The 17,660-nt window shown below is 34.3% G+C and overlaps 1 protein-coding gene across 1 annotated transcript in view; it reads left to right on the top strand.

The window, feature by feature from the left end:
- LOC143240839 (uncharacterized) overlaps positions 1 to 4,335 on the top strand; it is a 62,716-nt gene extending 58,381 nt beyond the window's left edge. The window contains exon 16 of the mRNA XM_076484006.1: positions 794 to 4,335. Within this exon, the coding sequence (XP_076340121.1) occupies positions 794 to 909 (116 nt within the window). The 3' untranslated portion in view covers positions 910 to 4,335. The remainder of the gene's footprint in view (positions 1 to 793) is intronic.
- The last annotated feature ends 13,325 nt before the right edge of the window (positions 4,336 to 17,660 follow it).

Here is a 17,660-nt window from a genome sequence, read left to right as displayed (position 1 = left end):
ATGATTTTGGTCACCTTTTCATCAGGACTACTATATTAGTTTTTTGAAATTGGGTGACTATGTGAGTTCTACCATGCCTTGCTTCAGTTTGTAGTCATTTATGGGATCCACTCTGACAATTTTTGTTTCCTACTAGGTGGTATACCATATTATTAATAAGTTATGGATTGTATGTGGAGAGATTTTTTTTTATTAACTGTAACATCTTCATGTTTGCTTAGCTCTGTGAAGGTTTTATTCTTACTGGTCAAGTTTTCACTGTCAAACCATTGTGTATTCCTATCATGGTTTTATGCCATCATTACAAGGCCTCCAGGCTGTGTGTGATGAACAACAAGTTAGCATGCTTCTTTGTATCAAACCAACTGTTGATGATTGGTTGGACACTTCGATTGTGTTGCAATTGGCAGGAGGAATTTGTCACAACGAGGACATTGGTTATAGTTTTTTGACCAATTTTTTCTCCTCCAGTATGGAAATATTGAGACATTCAAATCACAATTGCCCACCCATAAACTATGTTCATACCTTTGCTATGACCTTAAGTGATATCATTATTTTAGACATTTTCCATGTTTCACTTCCTTTTGGCACTGCAAGTAATGACAGTGTATCATAAATTAGTTATATTTAGTTGCAGGCCATTGGTCATATACTCTGTACACTTATTTTTTTTAAATATTTATCTGACTGTTTGGAACAGTACTGATATTCACTGTATTTATGAATGTTTGGTAGGTAGTTTGTTGTACAGAAAAATGGAAGTTAGTATCTCTTATATCTTTTAACACAGGCGATGAATCAAAGAGTCGAGAAGGAACACCAACTACAAAAAGTGAAGTCAACTTAAATACAACAGATCATCAAAAACAGAAGAAATTACCCATGGAACAATGGACTCAAGTCTAGCAACACTGGTTACTGAATTTGTGAAAGGGCATTTGAAATGTGTGGATGTAGATTTTCCACATTTGAACACTACTTAATCTTTGTTGTTTTTTGTTTTCTTTGAGAATTATTTAGACTCATGTTTTTATATTCATCTTTTTTTGTATAGACTTATTTATTTTCCATGCAATAAGATGTAGACTTGTTGGTGTTGGGTAGAGATTTACAGTAAATTAAGTAATTGGTAACTTTGTCATGTTTGATATTATTTATGAGCCAGCCTGTTTCAACTGACTACTGTTAATATTTCATTATTTCTTACACTTTACCTTCATCAGTGTATATCTGAAAGCACATTTAATGCATTAACTTTCATCTGTAAATATCTCTAATATGTTTCAACATTTAGCAGGTTTTGGTATTAATTTTGGTATATATTATGAAATGTGATTGTCTGTTTGAAGTTATGTAAGATAAGATGAATAGTATAACTTCACAGTTGTTTAAAATTGGAGTATAATCAGCAGTATGAGGCATGTTAACATTACATCTCTTTATCTTCTCTTTTTCTCACCAGTTCTTGGTGACAGTCTGTAACTTTAGATTTTGGTCAGAAACAAGACTTAAGACGTTCTTCAGATTTTGTTTATAATGTTATTGGTATTATAATTCATAGTATATAATAATTAAATATAAGTCACTAGTTCTTACTTCACATGTGTTAGTGCAGAGTATACTTATAAAGTGATGTTACACTGTAAGCCTTTTTTATTTCATTTTTTGCTTATTTTTTCATACCAACAGAGGTCTAATCCAAAACTCAGGTGCACTGTATACACACAAAAGTATGAATATTATGCTATAAGATTTTATTCTTTCTCTGTGCATTGACTTTAGTCCACCAGAATGTAGAGCTTTCCTTCAATCACAAATAGACACTTCTAAGTTAAGGATATGTTGGTTAAATAATGAAGCAACGATATAGTATTAAATGTTGTGTATGTGTGTATAACAGTAACTGTTATTATCTTAGGTCTCCTGTTCATCTGATTGAAATTCCATCAGGAAATACTAATTTTTTCATATTCTTTTTGGTTTTTAAATTTATATTTAAATATTAAATGGTTAATTTCCTTACATTTTATAGCTGTTTGATGTGCAGAACCTCAGCCAGTGGTTAGATTATATCTTTCTATAGAAGCCATATTATTAGGCTTAAGATTTTATTACTTTTAATATTGTTTAATAATATACTAAGTTTTAAATGTCAACATATTTAACTTTTAGGTTTATATTAGATAAATGTTCTAGCAGTAGCATACAAAGCCTTAGATAACTGGTGTTTAATGATTATCAACCTGAGAATGGGTTATTATTATAAGAATTGTGTCAGTATAACTTTTATAGCAGTTTTGAGAATGTTCTGTCACAGCATCTTAATGTGGATGTTTCTCTTCTTTAGCACATCTTTGATATAACAAACATTGCACATCTTTCATGATATAACAAACATTGCACATCTTTCATGATATTACAGGCATTGCACACCTTTTGTGGTATAATGGCCACTGCACATCTTTTTCTGGTGTAACAGATGTTGCTTAGTTTCTGTGGTATAATGGACAGTGCAGTTTTCTTTTGATGTAGAAGACCTAGGACATTTTCTGTGGTATAAAATACATTGTGGCATTCAAAACAAACATGTATTTTTAAATTCCTTATTTGCAAGTACAAAGATTATGCATAACCTGAGTTTACTTCATGAGAAAAGTGTTATTTTTTAAAAGAAAGTTAAGTATTTTCTCAACACAACCAAGTAGGTATGGTATTGAAAAATAATAAGGTATTCACTAGTGTTGTACATGTGTAACTAGATTTTCAATCTCATGACCAACTGTATCAACTACAGTAGATATTACTGTTTTTTATATTTTTATGACTTGATAGGGTTTGCTGGTCATTACCCAATGCATAAAGAGGAAATGTTAGCTGTTTTGTTTGGTCACAGCATTGAAGTCAAGTGGAAGAGGAAATTGTTCATGGGACATACTCCAAAATAAACACAGTTTTAATATATGTGTAGATATAAGCCTTTAACTTTGTTTATATATATTTGTGATCAAGGATGTTCATGGCTCTGTAGTAGTTTGCATCAAATACATCTCGGCTAAAACCTTAACAGTAGGAAGTTTCTGAGAAATATATCTTATCGGGGTCTGCAGTTCTGTAGGATTTCAATATAAAATTTATCTCTGTTAAAATGTTAACAGTAAGAATTGTATAGGAACTGTGTCGTAACCAGGGTCTAGAATTCTGTAGGGTTTTTGTCCAAGGCTCATCTTTGGGTAGAATATTTGTAGATTATAGAGTTAGATAGGAAAACTGTTTTCTTCACAGTGGTGTAGAACTTTTGTATAAAGCAATGAGTGTCTTCCATGATATAACACACACAGCACTAACCTGTTGAATAAAAGAGTGATCAAAGATCCATCTTCGGCTAGAATGCCTAACAATAAATATAGAGTATCCAACAGTTCAATCATTTTTGTGTGTATACAGTGTATACTCATTTCTACTTAGTTAGGCCAAGGAAAGTGGCTTCAAATCCTGTCATTAAACCTTTTTTTTTAGATTATATTCAGATAGATTAGAAATAAGACAGTGTAATACATATTTCAGTGACGAGTGTAATGTTAAAGTAAGACCTTTCCTTTAAAGATTTTATGTAAAAATCAAATTTTGATAACATATTTACACAATTGAAGCTTTGATTTGTGTTTAAATTTATTACAAAGTAATGAAGTAAATTACTTCTGAATGGAAGCTTCCTAGTTTGTGGTGTGTGTTCAAGTTGGTTTTTAATTCAAAATGTTAAAAAATATTAAACATGGTACAGAATAAATTTAGATTTTGCATTTATCCCATAATTATCAAGGTTTCAAAAGTAAGAACTGAAGTGTGAATTGTTTAAAAATTGTTTTTGTAATTTTTCTTTCATGTTGGCATTAAACTTAATCTATGGTGTATTTATGACTGACTCACAGAGGTGTTTTTGTCAAAATATTTTGGCAGAATAGCAACAGACAGTACTTTCTTTATTCTGGTTGATTTATAGGAATTTCAAACCCTATTGTTTTTTAAAATTTAATGAATCATTGTATTCATAGCTTTGAGTAGTGATCGAAATCAAGATGTTTGTCTGCAACATAACAAACAGACAACTGGTGAATAGTATAACGGTTCTTATTATTGTTTAAATGTCTGGTCTGTTTGTACAAATTGAATTACTTCACCTAAGATCAAATCAGTTTGGTTCTTTATTTATTAAATTCTCCTTACTTCTACTGCTGATGTAATACTTAACTATCAGTGATGTATTCAACCAGTGCCTTCTGTGATGGTTAACAATATGTCAAAATAAATTGTATTTTTCTACCTTGCTAAAACGTATAGTCTAGTGCTTTTTGAATTTCATCATTAACTACAGATTATGTGAACAAGCTAGTAAGTACTCAATTATCTCACTGTCCCTTAAGAATAAAAAATGAATTATTTAACAGATTTTTTGTATATGTCATAATTAATTCCTTTGTACAAATCAGTTAAAAACTGCTTTTCACTGGTACAAGTATTATGCAGACTTGAAACTCGTGAAACTGGGTTTTGATACTCATGATTGGCACAGCATAGTTAGCTTAACTATAAACAAAAAAACACCACCTACTGGTTGGCTTTTAAAAGGCGTGGTGGTTAAGGCACTCAACTTGCAATCTGCAGATCAGGGATTTTATTCTTGCCCCACTAGACATGCTCCCCCTTCAGCTGTGGGGGCATTATAATGTGATGGTTAATCCCACTATTCATTGGTAAAACAGCAGGCCAAGAGTTGGTAGTGGGTGCTGTTGACAAACTGCCTTCCCACTTGTCTTTCATTTCTAAATTAAGGATGGATAGCTCAAATAGCCTTCATGTGGCTTTGCACAAGATTCAAATTAACCAAACAAACAAGATCTATTCTCAATATTATATTTTTCTCTTCCATTGTGGACCTGCTTGTCATTGTAAATACTTGATAGAAACCAGGTTGCAAGATATTCATGCAGTGAGTAGTTGGTTAAGTATGGCATATTAAAATTGTGTTTGTGTCTCCCTATATCTTTACATTTCACTTTGTCACATCCAGTTATACTCTATATGATAACTATGCATCTAGACTATAGCCAATATTGCAAAAAAGCTCTTAGATTTGAAGCATACCTCCCTCCTTCATGTATGCTTTCCACAAATGTCCAAGTTATTTGTCCAATCATGCAGATATCAGTGGGTGCTGCATCAAGCAACTTAACCAGTGTGTCTTTGAATGGAATATCATGAATTCCTGTTTTATTCTCTGGTTGCTTGAGGTGTGTTATAGTTATACAAATGTGTTGTGGAAGCAACTTGTGTCACTTTTAGAGAAAGAGAGAATTCTTAATTGTGTTCTGTTGCCTGTACCACATGAACAGATTTCTTTACTAACATTTGTGTTTATGGATTCTCACTTCTTATAAGACACCATACTATTTTTCATGGCTAAGGTTTGACTTGTTGCAGGTCTTCTTTTTTTTTTTTTTTTTTTTTGGATAACCCTGGTTTCTAAAATTTTTATTCCCAATCTCAATACATGTTTTTAATTCAAGTGTATGAATATTTTGTTTCAGAAAATACTGTTACACACCCTTCTCAAGAGTGATAAAGTTACACTTCCTACATAATATCAAAATGTTGTTCTGATGCATGCCATTCCACTGGGCCTAAATATTGGCAGTGACTTGCTGTAACATGCTCAAACATAAGCTGTCACTTATGTAGAACAGCCAACGACCTAGCTTTTATTACCTCTTTACAGGCCTAATGGTAAAGCTGCACACTATTTACACTGGAGCATTCGATAACTTAGCATCTCTCACAACAAGTTCACAGTTTTCTAATGAGTTTTATATACTGCTAGTTCCAAAGGGCCTGAAGAAAAAAAAGGGCTCCCAAACCTACCTTGTAATTTTTAAACTGTTACCAGTATTGATGTTCAAATTCATAATAAAAATAAGTGTGATAAAACTGTTCAACATACATTGAAACAAATATTATGCAATAAACACATGCTGTTTTGACACAAAGCTACACAATGGGAAATTTATACCCCATCTTTATTAAGGAATTGAACCCTGGATTTTAATGTATTACAAGTTTAAGTCAGTAAAATTACTGCCGATCTGCTAGGGTACCCACCAAAAAGGGATAAAAGGTTTTGTTTTAAAATCCTGATATAATTTAATCGAAATTGTAAAACTTAAATCGTATAATAAGAGCACTTTGCTTTCATTCTTTGGGATCGAATCCCCTAAGCATCATGTCCTTGTCACAGTCGATGATTGGTGTCTGGAGAAATTGGTAACTGTCATGTCCTTGTCAGAGTCGATAATTGCTGTACGTAGAAGTAAGTGGCCTGGCTGTTAAGATCTCAGCTGTCTAATCCTTCTCAGGGCTGGTGACTGGTTTGTGGAAAAGTTGGTAACTTAATTGTCAAGTAATTTTGTTTGAAACTCGAGTATTATACAATACTATGCAAAAGTGTTAGGGCAAAATGAAGTATTAGATTACAAGCTACTTTCAAAGAACGGTGGAAGGTAAATCACAGGTGAAATATTTAAATTTTATTAACCCTCATATTTAGTAGAACAGAAACTCAGTGGAAGTGATTGAGTTCAGCAAACAGTTAATGTTTTCTGTGTCTGTTTTGATTTTATAATTGAAGACTGTCTTTTGTAAACTTTTAATCAAAGTGCTCTATGGGAATTTATTCCAAATATCTAATACACTCCAATAAAGTTTCTTTGGAAGTAACTTTTGTAAAATTTTGGATCTGTCAAATCCAAAATCTGCTGAACTGAGTTATTTGAGCTTCTTTCTTAGCTAGGTAATTTCCACAAACGTTGGATAACTGTTTGAGGTCATTATCTCTTGATACTAGAATTATTCACCAGTAATACCATGACATTTCAGTATCTGTCCATAACACCCTTTTTCAATCATCAACAGTCCATTTTTTGTACTTTTCAGCAAACTTTAGTCTCTTGTCAATATTTGAAGATGAAAGTAAAAGTATTTTAACCTCTTCACGACCAAAAATTCCATCATCATTGAGTCTTCTTGATACTGTATATCTGGACACTTTTCTGTCATTTGGTACATGATTGTTTATCTCATGCTTGAAATCAGTGACAATCTTCCTTCTGTACTGAAGGCTACATAAACGAAGATACTTCACATCGGTATCAAGTGTCCTGCCTTTTCATTCTTATCTTCGACTTTACCTGTCTCGGTCTCATGATCTATGGTATACTTGACAGTGTTTGGAGAAATTCTAAAGAATAGTAAATATTCTCACCCTGACTCGTTTAATTGTCAACAGGTATCAGTGAAGTATTAACATAGTGTAAAAGTTTACATTCTACAATGGCTTGTAAGGATTAGCTCTATAAAAGAAAAGAATGGCAAAATATTCCTTTATTTTATTACGTTATCTCTTAATAGCTTTGTAGTAGAACAATTTCTTTCAGTGGCCCAAGACATCCGCTGTTACACTTACTGCTGGTATTGTATATAGTTTACAACTGGTTAGTTTCCGTCGACTTCTCGAACGACTACCCTAATTAATGTGTTTCTGTCACTTTCAAATTAATATCGAGGTTTCTACTGTTGAATATTTCCTTCATTAAAGGTCAGTATCGGAATTTAACGTTTATAGGTGGACTCCAAGAATTAGAAGGACAGGGACCTTCAGTTGTCTTTATTATAGTGTGTATGTGACATATTCTGTTGTTGCTAGCAGCTCCTATACGAGATTTTGATACTCCATTGTCATTCAGTCAACTTTTCTAGTGTGATTCAAAGAATGAATAACTAATGTGGCAGATTATGAACTTGAAAACGATTCATGTGAGCAAAGTAAAGATAGCATTTTGCGTTACTTTGTCCTTAAGAAAATAAGAATAGTTTCCGTACATAAAAACATCGCTAACTTTTACTGTTAGTATTTAATTCCTAATCCTATTTGTATAGTTACTTATTCTTACAAAATAACTTGAATTGCCCTCCACAGTGATTAACGACAAACTGGAGTACTAACTCACTAAGCCTAAAAGCTCAAAGAAATTCCAGCCTAATCCTGTAGGCCTAGATTTGGAGAAATGAACTCGAATGTGTCTAATGTTGATTAGTAACTATTTACAAAATTTCGTTTGTGACACTCAATTTTTTAAGACACACACACATATACACATATATATATATATACAGCTTTTTGATACGACTATGGTGAGATAATGAATGATCTGGTAATGTCACCGTATATAAAATTAGTTTGGTTCTGAATTTCGAGCAAAGCTACATGAGGACCATCTCTAGGGTTACTCTTTTTACCAATGAATTGTGAAATTGGTAGTCGCATGGTTTGTTTGTTTTGGAATTTCGCACAAAGCTACTCGAGAGCTATCTGTGCTAGCCGTCCCTAATTTAGCAGTGTAAGACTAGAGGGAAGGCAGCTAGTCATCACCACCCACCGCCAACTCTTGGGCTACTCTTTTACCAACGAATATTAGGATTGACCGTCACATTATAACGCCCCCACGGCTGGGAGGGCGAGCATTTTTGGCGCGACTCGGGCGCGAACCCACGACCCTCAGATTACGAAGCGCACGCCTTAACGCGCTAGGCCATGCCAGGCTCTAGTCGCATGGTAACATCCCCACGAACCCGAGACCGTCAGATTGTGAGTCAAGCGCCCAAACCAGGCCGTGAATAAAATAAAATGTATAATTTGAGAAAGTTGCTACGGAGGAGAGACGTATGAAAGTGACCACGCGATGTAAGAAATATATGAAACTTTAAAAAGAGTCAAATGTGAACGAGCACATGACTGAAAAACAACCCGAAATAAAGTTTGAAAATGTAAAAGTGTTATATGTAGAGGAAAATTCAAAAATAAAAGATAAAATCAGGAACCGTTAAGAATTAAAATTTAAAACATCAAGAGTGTCTTTATATTTGTATTAATTTATTTAAATAAAAAATGAAACATAGATGAAGCTTGTATCGTCTTAAAATACCATTACTTTGTTAGAGAATTTGAATACATTTAAATCTTAAATACTGTACATGGTAATGCCTTGCTGTTATAAATGAAACGTGGTACCCAAATAAGTATATTATCCCATCTATAGTTGTTTGAGAAATGTATATATTTACAAAATGTTCAACCTTCTGATACTAGATAGCAGCACTAAGCACAATACTTATTGGTGGTGGTTACTGATTGTTGACGTTACCCACTGAGCTGTGTGTATGTGTACGTGTGTAAATGTGTAAATATATCAAAATATATTGCATAATATAGATTAAAAAATAATTAATCACTGGGAAAACTCGTAGATTGAGCAATTTTCTTTTGCCCATGCTCTAGAATTAGGAAATGATATGATATTGATTATAAAAATACAGGCTGAAATAAATATGATATATACAGACGGATGTAATGTTTCTACAGAACGATTTTAGTACGATGTTTTCAAACTGGCCCGGCATGGCCAGGAGGGGTGAGGCGTGCGAGTCGTAATTCGAGGGTCGTGGGTTCGCATCCTCGTCGCGCCAAACATGCTCGCCCCTTTTAGCCGTGGGGGCGTTATAATGTCACGGTCAATCCCACTATTGGTTGGTAAAAGAGTAGCCCAAGAGTTGGCGTTGGGTGGTGATGACTAACTTCCTTCCCTCTAGTCTTACACTTCAAAATTAGGGACGGCTAGTGCAGATAACTCACGAGTAACTTTGCGCGAAATTAGAAAATAATAAAATAAAATAATGTTTTCAAACTAACTGCCTTGCCATCTAGTGGCATAAAGTTTTGATATCTATCGAATATGCCTCACCCAATTTAGTGTTCACTTCGTTTGAATTTTATAATCTTAATTTTACAAGACATTTTCCTAAGTTATCATTTGTTTTATAATATTAAATAAAAAGAAGTATCGACCATTTAATTATCCCTATCTTGTCAGTAAAACAAACCAATTATAATTGATAAATTATTTATTCTCGCAGATATGAAATAAATTTGAGGCATATTTCGATGTTCACGTACAAGTAATTCACATGCAGTAATCGTAGCCACAAAAAGAAACATATAATGTCAACTGAGTTGCAGAAATATTTGTTTTTAGAAGGCTTCTGTACGTTAAACAGACAAAAGCGTATTTGTAAATGATAAAATACTGCTTTAAATGTGATAAACAAAAAATACTTTGATGAAAATGGTTTGGATTATAAACAAAAATCTGTTCACGAGAAACTAATTTGATGTTGAACGCTAATTCCCTCAAACTAAACAGTATTGTTTATTTTTTGAATTTTCGCGCAAAACTACCCGAGGACTATCTGGCTAAAAGTCCATAGAAGGAAGGCAATTAGTCATTATTACTTATAGTTGGTTTTTGGACTACTCTTTTACCAATAAATGGTGGGAACAACTTTCACACTATAACGCCCCCACGGCTTTAAAGGACGAGTATGTATGTTTAGTGACGGAAATTCGAACCCGAGACTCTCAGATTACGAGTCGAGCGCCCTCACCACCTGACCAACTAAACAGTAAATGTAAAAGAAAAACGCAAGTAAGTTAAGAGTTTGCAGAAATATATATGTGTTACGTATTATAATTAATCCTGGTTGAGTTTCCGATTTATTATGTTGCATACGTTACGAATTACGATTGCGAAATAGCCGAAATTTTAATGTAGAAATTAATTAAAATTCGACATGTATCAAATTTATGCTATTTTTGCCAATAAGACAGATTTTCTTTCTTAATACAAATATATTTTAATATACAAACAACAATACAATTTATAATAATGACTAATACAAATAGTTATTTGTATACAAAACTTTTATAAACAATATTGAGTCTTCTCTCTAATCTGAAACAATATTTTATCAACGGTTCAGGTCCATCACGAGAGAATTAATTCTGAGATATTACACTTCATTTGACTGGAATGCTAATTAGCTCTATCCTAGGTTGGCCTCACGCGGTTTATAATCTCAATTTTTACCGAAGAAAATATCTAATATCCTCGTAGAAATACTAACGTCCAAAGTGAATATTCTGCAGTTGAGCGGTTTGTAATGTTCGAAACCTATAAATGTTCCTGGTCAAATTACGTAAGTATACGATTAATAAACATTTAGTATAACTAGTATTTTACATAAATCGTACACTGTTGATTCTTACGCTCGAGAATCTTCTACAAAAATTAGAGAACAAGCGGGACTTGTGCAATACATATTGAACAATATACATTATATGCATTTCTAAATTTAGAAACACATATAGATACTAAAATAATATTAAATCTGTTACACCCCTTCCTTAGAAAATTAAAAATTATCTAACGCCAGTTTTTAATTAAGATATTATGTATACATATATATCGCAAATAATACATTAAACATAATACATTGTCAAAGAATTATACAACCTCATAAACCATAACAGTTTATACCACAATTGAATACAAATAACCTTATGACCATAGGATTACATAGCATATGAGAGTGCTCAAACACAAATGTTATATTTTTGGTTTAATACAATCAAATATCACACGGGTGAAGGGCTCTTCAAAAGGTGGGATAGGTTTCAAAGGAGCAACAGGAATTTTCTTTTTTCTTCAGCTTATTGACATGTATGACAAGTTTTACAAAATCGAGAGACAGTTTTTCCAATTTTTGGCCAAAAGAAATGTTTCGTAAGTTTGTCACGTGTCTTGTTGACACCTAAATGACCTCCCGTGGAAAGTTTATGGGCAACTTTCAATATTTCAGAATGATATGCTTTTGGAACAAAAATTCGATAAATTACAGCCCAGTCCTCTGAAGCTGGTACATTTGGTGGTCTCTCCATTTTCTCATGAGCACAACATTTTTGAAAAAGTAGCCGTTTGGAACTTTCTCCAGGTCATCTTTTGGGAAAGATGAACACTAAATCCTTTTCTTCTTAGCGATCAGTTTACTTGTAGCAAACAGAACTTCACCAGATGAACCTGATCCCTCATGTTCATCATTGTCACTCACCAATGAGTAGTCAGTAGGACAATTATCCACAAGACCCTTGTCAGATCCAAAAAAATGTCTGAGACAAATCTATTATGTCGTCCTCTGAACAAGTGTCTTCCGGATTCTCAACAACAGCATCATCCTTAGATGAAACAGTGATCAGTCCGCTTACCATCTTAGGTTCAGCAACAACTTCTCTCCCAGCCAAATCGTTTCCCAACAGTAATGATACACCCTTAGTTGGCAGAACAGCTTTTACTTCAACTAGATCTGATGTTAAATAAATGTTATAAAGAGAATCATTAACAAAGTCACCCTCCATACACTGATCAATAACAAACTCACCGGTGACAGAACTCGACCCTAAGGGCAATACACCTTCTAACAACAATGAGTGAGTCGCTCCAGTATCACGTAAAATATGTATGGGTATGGGATTAACAGTGTCATTTGTCAGAGACACAGAACCAACAGACACAAAAGGTCTAACTTTCTACCTAACTGCATCAGCCTCTTTATCAGTGATCAAATCTACAACATCGGATGATCTGGTGAAACTACGTCTATGTGTGAACACGAACACAGTAGGTGTTGCTTTATTTTATTTTTCACACTCCAACAATTGGACATAACATGACAAAGTTTTTTCACAAATATAGCAGACAGGCCTTGATGAAGTTTTATCCCGTCTGTAATATGATTTCGAACTAGAAAAGTTGGAATTTTTAAAAGGAATTCTGAACCATATTGAAGCGAATACATAGAGGTTTTTGTCTGGGTGGTTGGAACTTCATTTTACGAAAGGTAGTTTTAGATGTTAAAATGTAATTATTAAAAAGAGCCGCTGATTCCTGTAATGTGTCAACTATCTTTTCATTCAAGTAAGATTTCAGGTCGTCACTTCTACATATTTTAAATTCCTCAGTTTGACACAATTCTCTTAATTTGTTGAAACTGTTGCCAACATGCAAAGAATTGCACTATCAATCAGAATAATCCTTTTTTCGTGAACTAATTCCATATAAATTCATTATCTTGCTTGCGATAACCTCAAAACTTTTAGTAATACGCTTCCAGTATTAACACGTATACTTTGAGGATAGTTAATTTAACTCTGTCATAATCTGTACTATTTTCTAAAGAGAGAGAGCGGTATAAGCTGCCCGACATAGCCAGATGGTTAAGGCGCTCGACTCGTAATCCGAGGGTCGCGGGTTCTGAACCTTGTCACGTCAAACATGCTCGCCCTTTCAGCCGTGGGGGCGTTATAATGTTACGGTCAATCCTGCTATTCTTTGGTAAAAGAGTATCCCAAGAATTGGCGGTAGGTAGTGGTGACTAGCTGCCTTCCCTCTAGTCTTACACTGCAAAATTATGGACGGCTAGCACAAATATCCCTCGTGTAGCTTTGCGCGAAATTCAAAACAAACTGAACCAAATCAGTATCACCTTCTTATGCTTTACCAGTTAAAACACTTAGTAATAAAAGTGACCATTTTTCTGTTGGTCATTCTATGGTTTAGGCAACTTTCTTAAAAAGGGTGGAAATATGTATCAACTTTATTTTCTTCAAATGGTGGTACTTTAATATATTTATTCTGAATTCAAAGTTGTCGTTTTGCCTCGGTCGATGGTAGTTGAGTCTAATTTCCATTTCTTTCAGCCTAATTTCTTTCTCGGCTTCGATACGAGCTTGTTCGACTTCGAGATGTTTAATTTTTCTTTCAGTTTCAATATGAGATTGTTCCAGCTTGATTTATTTGAGTTTTAACTGAATTTCTAACCTATCTTCATCGCTAGACTCTGATTGGCTAATGGAGACACTATAGTATTCCTATAAAGCTTCCTGAGACAACAAATAGTCATCGGCTAATATTTCAAAAACGCGCTTTTTAGTTCATCTTTTTATTGATTTTTTAACATATAATTTTAAAGTTTTTGCACTTTTGTTATATTTTTCTAGTTGTTCGAGGGAGGGTGATTCAAGAAAACTTTGATAAACAGACATGATCAAATTTGTTGGCGTTATTTCGAATTTTGTGTCTGGTTCAGGTTTCGGACACAAAACCACATTTATTATGTTATGTAAAATAATTAATCTCTGATGAATATCCGATTTATTATGCTACATATGTTACGTATTATGATTTCAAACAGCTAGAAAATTTAACTTAGAAATTAATTATATGTCAGAATGTTTGTATATTTTGTGTGTGTTTTTTCTTATACCAAAGCCACATCAGACTATCTGCTGTGTCCGCCGAGGGGAATCGAGCCTCTGGTCCTAGCGTTGTAAATCCGAAACTTACCGCTGTCACAACAGGAGACTTCGAAATGTTAATTTAGATTATCCACACACAAGCAAGTGACAGCTGTCTTCCAGTTCTCTGTGAAGTCAACATTTAGAAAGACAAGTACTTCTGAGGCAAGCTAATCAACATATTCAAGCATAATTCATAAAACCACAATATTTTTAACTGGCAATATCCCAATTCCATTCACACAGTCGTGGAAATAATTACCAAGGTAAAATCTTTCGTATATGGTTCAATGGTTAGTCCTTTTTAAAACTTCCAGACTCTTCTTTCAAGAAAACGTGGTTCACACTTTACAGAAGTACTTCAAGCAGTTAGTCGTGAAAGGTGAAGTACAAACATGTGACAGAATTTTTCAAGCTTTTGGATAATTAAAATAAAGGGTTCTACACAGCTCTGTCAACTCTTGTGAGAAACGTTTCTTCGCTTGTCTGGTTCTCAAAGTTCCAAGAAACCAGGAAAAGTAACGCCGGTGGTTTTAACATACACTTTTATTTAAGCTTTGTACTTGTATTTTTGATGGATTATTCTGTGTTGTGTATTTCGTTTTTGCAAAGGTTTTCTTATTAGTTAAATCGTTTGTTGAAGCAACAGGTTATTAGTGGATTCAACTAGTGTTCTTAAGCATGACTTCCTTCACTGCTTGTTATGAAAAATGGTTATTTGGAAGAAACCTTGACAAATTTGACAATGGTGAATCTTACATTAAAATTGGCCAGTTGGTCGAGTGTTATTTAGCGGAAAGTTTGAAGGCTTATAACGTTAAATTTTCCGGTTTTGATACTTGTGGTGGGCACAGCACAGATAACTCATTGTGTAGCTTTGTGCTTAGCAATAAAACAATCAGCCATTTTCACTGGAGACTTCCTCTTTGATTCTACACAAATCATCCAGTGGAGTTGTGGTAAGTCTTCGGATTTACAATGCTAAAATCAGGGGTTCTATTCACATCGGTGAACACTGTAGATAGTTTGATGTGGTTTTACTATAAGGAAACACACATTCGATTTCACATTTTGAAAATGAGGATAATAAAGGAAACGATGATGGCACAGCATTTTCTTTTCAAGTATGACGAAGCTGTAATATACCTATTAAAATATAGTTCACTAACATTGAACAAAAATTTAAAATAATGTATTACTTGATATATTTCTAGTTACTTAACGGTTCCATACCTAATACATTGTTTTCAATTATTTCACTAGGAGGTTTACCTGACGAGTGTATCTAATACCTGCCTGCATCATTATCATTTGCCCATGAAAAGTTGTATCCAAACGATGATATTTGGAGGCGTTATTACACGTATAACTTGAAAAGGATGATGCACTAGGTTTTATAATCACTTGAATAGTAAAAAAGGCCTAAACCTGTTACACACCAAGTATCTGAAACTTGTTTTACGTCTGACAATCATCCACTTGTTCATTCAAATTAAATCTTCTAGTGAAAGCAGAGAAGGAAATGGGTTATTCCAAACTAAATAGTTAGGTCTACAGTCATGTGAAAAAGTTAGGACACCCTATGAAAGCCTGTGTATTTTTGTAACATTTTTGGATATATAGATATTTAATCTCAATTTTAACAATACTGAGAGATTATAGGAATATAACTCAACAATTAAAACTGAAGAAAAGACTTTTCAAGATCTTCTGTAAATGTAATTCTACAAAAATGCATATTCTAACTGAGGAAAAAGTTAGGACACCCCCACATTTATTCCCACTTAAAATGGCTCAACAAACACACAGGTGTATCAAACCAGGTGCACATGATTAGAAGATCATTACTCAGCATTTTAAATGAGGCTTGCCCTATTTAAATCCCAGACATTTAATTTGGCGTGTTCCTGACTGTTGAAGTGAGACTGAGCACCATGGGGAGAGCAAAAGAGCTGTCTGAGGCCTTCAGAAAGAAAACTATAGCAGCTTATGACTCTGGTAAGGGATTTAAAAAGATCCTAAAAAATTTTAAAATCAGCCATTCTACTGTCCGGAAAATAGTCAACAAGTGGAGGGCTTTCAAAACTACTGCCAACATGCCCAGGTCTGGTCGTCCAAGCATGTACCCCGAGAGCAGACCGCAAGATGCTAAAAGAGGTCTCTAAACACCTTAACATGTCATCACGGGACCTACAGCAGGCTCTGGCTACTGTTGATGTGAAAGTGCATGCCTCCATGGGAGGTGTGCAAGGAGGAAGCCTTTGCTCTCTAAGAGAAACATCTAGGCCAGACTGAGGTTTGCCAGAGAGAATATAGACAAAGACCAGGACTTCTGGAATAATGTTCTTTGGACAGATGAGTCCAAAAAATTATTTGGACACCAGAACAGAGGACATGTTTGGCGTAAACCAAATACAGCATTCCAGGAAAAGAACCTCATACCAACTGTGAAGCATGGAAGTAGAAGTGTCATGGTTTGGAGCTGCTTTGCTGCAGCAGGACCTGGACAGCTTACAATCATAAAATCCACCACGAATTCTACCGTGCATTGCAGGGTCCAGGTCCGCTTCAGCTTTACTTTTCTTACAGACGGTCTCACATGATCCTCAAGCACCCTCTGATACACGGTAGGTTTGAGGGGTTTTTTGCATGTACAACCCGTTTCAAGTCAACCCACAGCATCGCAATGGGATTAAGAGCTAAACTTTGATCCGACCATTCCAGGACTCTCTATTTCTTAGTTTTCAGCCAGTCCTTGGTGGATTTAGTGAGTCCTGGAATGGCCGGGTCAAAGTTCAGCTCTTAATCCCATTGCGATGCTGTGGGTTGACTTGAAACGGGTTGTACATGCAAGAAACCCCTCAAACATCTCACAGCTGAAAGGATTCTGCATTGAGGAGTGGGGCAAACTTTCTTCAGACCGATGTCAGAGACTGGTAAATGGCTACAAGAAGCGTCTCACTGCAGTTATTTCAGCCAAAGAGGGTAACACTAGCTATTAGGGGGCAGGGTGTCCTAACTTTTTCCTCAGTTAGAATATGCATTTTTGTAAAATTACATTTACAGAAGATCTTAAAATGTCTTTTCTTCAGTTTTAATTGTTTAGTTATATTCCTATAATCTCTCAGTATTGTTAAAATTGAGATTAAATATCTATATATCCAAAAATGTTACAAAAATACACAGGCTTTTATAAGATGTCCTAATTTTTTCACATGACTGTATATGATAATATGATGACTTTTAGTGATACTTAAACTAAACACTTAAACACTTTTAACATTTTTAAGACACTTAAAAATTATTGACCGACCTCGTAACCATTTTTACTCGTGTATTTTACAGTGTAAGATTAAATTCTAAT

The sequence above is a fragment of the Tachypleus tridentatus genome, chromosome 13 (assembly GCF_004210375.1).
Source record: "Tachypleus tridentatus isolate NWPU-2018 chromosome 13, ASM421037v1, whole genome shotgun sequence".
Classification (NCBI taxonomy): Eukaryota; Metazoa; Arthropoda; class Merostomata; order Xiphosura; family Limulidae; genus Tachypleus; species Tachypleus tridentatus.
The sequence above is the reverse complement of the archived record's forward strand: the minus strand, read 5'-3'. Positions and strand labels throughout refer to the sequence as shown.